The 7,518-nt window shown below is 35.1% G+C and overlaps 1 protein-coding gene across 1 annotated transcript; it reads right to left on the bottom strand.

The window, feature by feature from the left end:
- Positions 1-4,343: 4,343 nt before the first annotated feature.
- LOC113622996 (oocyte-expressed protein homolog) lies at positions 4,344-4,763 on the bottom strand. The gene has a single exon (XM_027111740.1). The coding sequence runs from the start codon at positions 4,761-4,763 to the stop codon at positions 4,344-4,346; it is 420 nt and encodes a 139-aa protein (XP_026967541.1).
- Between the last annotated feature and the right edge of the window lie 2,755 nt (positions 4,764-7,518).

Genomic DNA, 7,518 nt, shown 5'->3' with positions numbered 1-7,518 from the left:
CATATAGATATAGATATCTCCTGCATTTTCAGTTTAGAAACCACAAGAAGAAGATGATACATAAAAAGTAATTAACTCATGTCTGAAAGCACTGTGAAAGTGGAAGGGCTGACAGTCAAAACTAAGGAAGTAGAGAAGCTTAGAGATTTAGTACCATTCTTGTAAATTCCAGAGTACTTAACTACATAGCATTTCTAAAGGACCTGTTCTGTTTTATGACTAGAATATTTTGTGGTAACAGAATGTACCAACCCAACATCTGTCCTTAGAAAGTGGCATGCCTGCTGGCTGGTGGGAAAATGGCAGCTCATTAAAAAAAAAAAAAAAAAAAGTGAAGTAAAAGAAAACAGTTTATGGTGAAAATGCTCCTATTGAATTAGGAGAGTTCATGAAGATATTCGTCTGGTGATGGAAGATAGGACCTGAGATGTTCTCCCTAATGTGCCAAACTTTTGTCTGCTTTGTCAGTGCCTATGGATTGCCTGTATTTTTTAAATTATTAGTAAAGTTTGATACTGGGCCAGAACTCTGATTCATGTGAGTCTGATATGCCAATTCAATTCTGTGTTAGGTCAGGAGAAACAACAACAAAAATGTATAATCTGATTTTTCTTTTTAATCTTTATTGGAGTATAGTTGCTTTACCATGTTGTGTTAGTTTCTGCTGTACAGCAAAGTGAATCAGTTATATGTATACATATATCCCCTCTTTTTCAGATTTCCTTCCCATTTAGGTCACCACAGAGCATTGAGTAGAGTTCCTTGTGCTATACAGTAGGTTCTCATTAGTTATCTGTTTTATACATAGTAGTGTATATATCAATCCCAATCTCCCTATTCATCCCTCCCCCTCCCCCCTTAGTATCCATAAGTTTGTTCTTTACATCTGCTTTGCAAATAAGTTCATCTGTACCATTTTTCTAGTTCCACATATAAATGATATATTATGCTGTTTTTCTCTTTCTGACTTACCTCACTCTGTATGAAAGTCTCTAGGTCTATCCATGTCTGCAAATGAAGCAACTGACAAAGGGTTAATCTCCAAAATATACAAACAGCTCATGGAGCTCAATATCAAAAAAACAAACAACTCAACGAAAAATGGACGGAAGACCTAAATAGACATTTCTCCAAAGAATACATACAGATGACCAATAAAACATGAAAAGATGCTCAACATCACTAGCTATTAGAGAAATGCAAATCAAAACTATAATGAGGTATCACCTCACACCAGTCAGAATGGCCATCATCAGAAAATCTACAAACAGTAAATGCTGGAGAGGGTGTGGAGAAAAGGGAACCCTCCTACACTGTTGGTGGGAATGTAAATTGGTACAGCTACTATGGAGAACAGTATGGAGCTTCCTTAAAAAACTAAAAATAGAGCTACCATATGACCCAGCAATCCCACTACTGGGCATAAACCTGGAGAAAACCATAATTCAGAAAAATACATGTACCCCATTGTTCATCGCAGCACTACTTACAATAGCCAGGACATGGAAGCAACCTAAATGTCCATCAACAGAGGAATGGTTAAGAAGATGTGGTACATATATACAATGGAATATTACTCAACCATGAAAAGGAACAAAATAATGTATAATTTGACTTTTAATTCTATATATTGTGAGTTTATTTTCAAGTTAATTTTCTGTAGTAAAGTCACAATAGATCATTTGAACTTCAGAAACATTTTTTATAGCTTTTTCTAACTTTCTTCCTCTTATTTATTTATTTATTCTTACTTTCTTTCAAAAAAATAACAGCAAGTGACACTAGTTTCTCCTTCAAGGATCTCATAATCAGTGTAAAAAATAGATTAATAAATAAAGTTATATTTTGATAAGTTCCTGATTATGATGTATGTATTATACAAATTGTTATTTACATTTATTTATCAACTTTTTAGAGGAGTAGTTATCAAAAAGAATTACCTAGCCAGTTCTATTTCCAATAGGCAATCTTAATTCTTGGAGAAATTAACAACTATTTCAGAAAAGTGAAAACCAAGATTGCTTTTGCAAAATATTTGTGGATTCCATGATTATAACTGCTCTAATCTGTGAAATATGCTCTTTAAAAAGCTGAAGACTATCAATGTGCATGAAGGGAAAATAGCACGCATTTTTTTATCTCTTCAACAAATATTTATTTGGAAGCTACTATGTTCAGTGATTCACTAAATAAATGCAGTGGTTCATCAAAGGAGAAATGATAAATATACGCTCAAAGTATTGATATAACTATTATCCTGAGAAGTAAATTTAGATGTTGAAGCAGACTTTGAGTAGTTCTTAAACTAAGGTTTAACTGTTAAAAATAGTATTTGTTTGCTATTTTACTTTAAGTGTATGGTATGCTATTCAGTTGTGTACAGCCGAATCATGAAACTAAAGATATTAATAGGACCTGATTGATATTTGTGGTATTCTTAAATTGCTCTCATTATTATAAAATATTAATATCCCTAAGGTTGAATTTATAACTTGGAAAATATTTTGTGAGATTATAATTGAGATTTTTCTAATACCATCTTAGTATGGTATCATAACCTTACCAAGTCATGGATTAATCATGAATTTTTATATTTCTCTATTAATTTATCAATATTTTAATTGATTTTTACATACACCATTTTCCTTAGTGTCTTTGTATTTTTGTTGAGGCTGTCTCTTCCATCTTCATAGTTTCTCAGTGAATCTGGAGATCATCTATTCTTTAAGGTTGAGGGCATAGATTTCACATGGTTCATGAATACTGATTTAAAGATTCCAGCCCATATTGATCAATTCATATTTTGATCTCTCATTTTTAAAGTGAAAATCATGGCCCCAAATTAATAATTCTCTTATAATTTTATATTAAAGAGTTATTGATTCAACAGATTGTAAATTTTGAGTTATATACAGAGCAGTTAAAAAATCAATGTATTAATTAAGTTGTTTTCATACCAATTTATACTTCATTTTTAATTGCTATTAATGATGATCTGGGTTTTTTAATATTCCAAGAAGGAGCACAATTAGTATTTTTTAAATTTTTTTTTTGGTTTAACTACATACAATAAAAATTTTTCGTATGCAAAAAATTTGAAAAGCAAAGGGGTGGACAGTATTGGTTGTAATGGACCATTATTTGTTACAAAAGCTTTTATAGATAATAAAAATCCATATCTTCAGAGTTGAAAGAAGTAATGACAGGAATGAATAAAGAAAAATGTATAAAAGCGTTTAACAGAAATGTGAAGTGAAGTAGAATAACATTCAATATCCCTTGTAATCAAAGATTTGTGTATCTGTGTGTTTAAAATCCTTGCAAATGGCTAGAATCCATTACTGCTAAGGGGTGAAGAAACTGCATGAGTTAAATCAACTCCAACTTTGTGTCTAAAGCCACAGAGTTCTTGGCAATCATTCCTCCAAGAATTCTGCTTCCTGAAAGTGGAAGCAGCATGGGATTGGAACTGTTTTGCACAGATTGGTCATAGCATTGTAAAGGGTAATGGAAAAACAACCCAGCCCATGCAGGACACCTGCTTGGGGAAGGGGGCAGAGGAGACAGCCGGCTGGAAGGCCACCTGCCAATGCACAAGCTGCCCATTACCGTGGCTCCTTCTGGTAAATCACAGCACCATTAGAATGAATGCTGATCACCTCAGCTTGCATGTTGGAATGCCCACCCACGTGCGCGGTCAGAGACTCCACTCCAAGAAAACACACGGGCCCACTGATTGCTACTCAGGGACCAAACACCAGCTTAAAAGTGAGAGGTTCAGAAGAAGCGCTGGCATTACCTAACAGCTTGTTAGAAATGCATATTCATGGGCCCAATGTACTGAATCAGAATCAGTGGAAAAGGGGCTAAGAAATTGTGTTTTAACAAGCTCTCGAGGTGATTCTTACACACATTAAAGTTTGAGAACAAATGATGCAAAAGAAACCCAAAGCAGACTGACCCTGCATTTCTGCCCCCTGTGCATGAGGGCCTGACTCTGACCATAAAATCATAAAAGGGTTAGTAGTTTCAAAACGATAGAAACTAAGAAAAAAACAAAAATAAACCTACCACCTATCAGCCTCTCACATCAAAATATGAATGAACAGAGTCAATCTTTTATAAATTTGCTTAATTTTGAGTGAGCCAAGATCTTTATGCCATTGGAAAAAAGGAAATTCATTTATTTACTAGAATGGCACTACAAACTCACGTTTGCAGCAAAATAATCAAACCACTATCCATCGAGATACAGGAAAAAAATAAATGCACAGATTTAAGGATATTTGCTTCTCTTGAACTTTAGTAGCGGAAGGAGGGCTGTTCCATGCCCCGGAGAGCACTTATGCAACAGTACTCTGCGGGATCTGGGGACATGGTGCCCGGGCCTTCAAGAACTCGAGTTGTTCCATGTTGTCAGCTCGGGCGCGCTGCTCCCGGTGACTCGACGCCAGGCTCAGGAGCACGCTCTTCACCCGGCGCTGGACAGCTGGCCGCCCAAAGACGGTGATTTCCACCAACTTCCCGGCATGAACTGCGTCCACCGTCAGCAGGGCCTGGCTCATCCACTCCATTTCCGGAACCACGGCTCGGTCTGGGCCGAAGATGGAGTTGGTCAGCCACGCCTCCAAAGAAAACACCAGCGGGTTCCTCAGCTCCTGCACAGGAAACCACCACGGCAGGGAGCGAATCCCTGGTGGCGGAAGTGGGAACCCCAGCAGCCCGTCCCCACGGGCCTCGGTGGCGCCCGTGTCGTCGACCATGCTCGAACCGGCAGCCAAAATTATTTTAATTTCTTAAGTTTTATTTTGAGTAACTAATTTCAGCTTTATTCCTTTAGCAGTAAACAATAAATGTCTACAATATATGATTATTATGATAGGTTTTGGATTGTAGCTTGGGTTAATCCAGCAACATGACTAATAAACCTGTCAAATTTTAACATGAAAAGTTTGTGAGCTAGTTGAACTAGTGGTGGTTGAATTCAAAGATGATTTAATTTAAAAAATTGTGTCATAGGAAAAAGGGAATATAAATGCAAATTCAGAATATAAATTTCACATGCATATACATTTACACAGCAGGTGTAAATACAAACACACACACGCACACTTCTAACCAATCATCAACACACTCAACTTATCCAGTGACTCATTGTGTATAGATAATTGGAAAGAGATTAGTAAGTGTATTTATCTTTTAATATAAATTGATTATATATTTATACTTATACTCTAATAAGTTCAAAATTGCATGGGGATTTATTCCACAGTTAGATACCACTTATAACAGCATAATCACTCATGGACCTTTCTAAGAAATATTTCTCAGAAAGATTTATATTATTCCTACTATTATATTACTTATAGCAATTTTTAGCTTGCATCTGTTAGATATGGATAAAGATTCCATATTTATTTTTATAGTATATCGATAATATTTCATTGTTAACAATCATGTCCATAATCTGCATTGAAAATCCTTGTTTTTCATGAATCATTGTTCATGCAACAATATAAAATACATTTATTTAGCACATAATTTGTACAAGCAACTCTGGGGTATAATAGACATAGAAGAAAATTATAAGTTTTGAGCAAAGATAAAGGATATATTTTTGAAATCTAAATAGTACTACAGAATGAATTAAAATTTAAATTCTTCCTAGCTCTATTTGTAGCATAAAGTCTCCAGACTCAGATTAAACAGTTGTGCTGCTTCTACAATATAAATATAAGATTTCCCACCATAATAGAAAGTGGGAGATTTTACTATTACAGACATATTCTGAACAATTTAATACAAATACTTTAATTTATGTCAAGCACTGTCTGAAATCCATCTGATAAACATGATACCCTTTAAAAAATTATCCAAAAATTCCATACCATTTGCAGCTATATCGATGAACCTAGAGATGATCATACTAAGCAAAGTCAGAACAGAAAGGCAAATACCATATGATATCACTTATATGTGGAATCTAAAATATGACACAAATGTACTTATCTATGAAACAGAAACAGACTCACAGACATAGAGAACAGATTTGTGGTTGCCAAGGAAGTGGGAGGTGGTGAAGGTTGGAGTGGGAATTTGCGGTTAGCAGGTGCAAACTAGTGTATATAGGATGGATAAACAACAAAGTCCCACTGTATACAACAGGGAACTATATTCAATATGCTGTGATAAACCATAATGGAAAAGAATATATATATGTACATCTGAATCACTTTACTGTATACCAGAAACTAACACAAAATTGTAAGTCAAGTATGCTTCAATTTTTAAAATTGCACATTCAAAGCATTAAAAACCCACTAATAAAATCAGTAGCTATTAAACCATAGTGCACACTGGGTCTGTATATTCCTAAATTTTAGTACTGACTTAGTTATGCTTAGCATTAAGTAATCAGTTTTGAGTTGTGTTAAATATTTAGACTTCATCACCACCAAATCATTTTTGAAAGTGAATGCAGAACTCTTGCAAATCATGGAGTCCTGTAGGACTTGAGGTATTTGAAAGTGAAAAAGACATTGAGAACAGCAGTTCAGCAATGAGTACATGATATGCCTTTCCCTGTGGCTCAATCAAATATTGGAGAAAACCTTAAAGGCTGAGGCAAGATGTTTACTCCCTGGAGTAGGACACTCTGATATTAAGCCCAATTATTAACCTTGTTCTGTATTTTCTACCTTCTTGCAAAACTTGTGCAGTGCCAGTCAACATCAATCCTTGTGGAAACTCTGTGGAATCTGCTGAAAAATCCCAAAGAATATAAATTTCTTTGAAAAGATTGACAAGGCCATATCACATTATGATTTAGAGCCAAATGATTTAAGGCTTTGCATTTTCATGAACTTCTAGTGGTTGACAATAACACACTAAAATGATTGAAGTGCTGTGAGGGAAATAAAAATCTTGCAGTGCTAGGGGAGGAGTGATGTATATATTAACTATTTCTTGGTTCTTACCACTATCCTAAAAATTTTGATCAGCTTTAAAAAATAAATGAAGGCTACTGTTTTTAGGGGTTTTTTTCTTTTTCCTTTTTATTGAGCAGTAGCTCTCTTAACACTGCTGCTGCTCTAGAAGTTGAAGAAACAGTTTTGCTGGGCTCTTAAAAATTACGACTATTGGCTAGGGTAGGAACATACCTTTTACATTTTTCATATAAATATTTAAGCAATAAATGATGAAAACCTACCTAATTTCATCTAGTCATTTCCTGAGGTAGGTAGAGTTTTTATGTTTGCTCTTCTGTGGTTCAGTATCAAAAAGGGTGACTGGATATCTTACTCAGGATCAAAAGGTAGAATTTGTACCTTGTCACCCTGTGGCTATCAGATGCCTAAGTATAAAGTAAATTTCGTAGGCATCAAGATGGTGGAGTAGAAAGATTCTGAGCTCACTTCCTCCCCACAGGTACCCCCAAATTAAAACTACTTACAGAGCAGCTATCTCTGAAAACAACCCAAAGACTAGCAGAAGATTTTCTACAATTAAAGGTATAAA

The sequence above is a fragment of the Aethalodelphis obliquidens genome, unplaced genomic scaffold (assembly GCF_003676395.1).
Source record: "Aethalodelphis obliquidens isolate GAN/ISIS:26980383/991018 unplaced genomic scaffold, ASM367639v1 scaffold10, whole genome shotgun sequence".
Classification (NCBI taxonomy): Eukaryota; Metazoa; Chordata; class Mammalia; order Artiodactyla; family Delphinidae; genus Aethalodelphis; species Aethalodelphis obliquidens.
The sequence above is the reverse complement of the archived record's forward strand: the minus strand, read 5'-3'. Positions and strand labels throughout refer to the sequence as shown.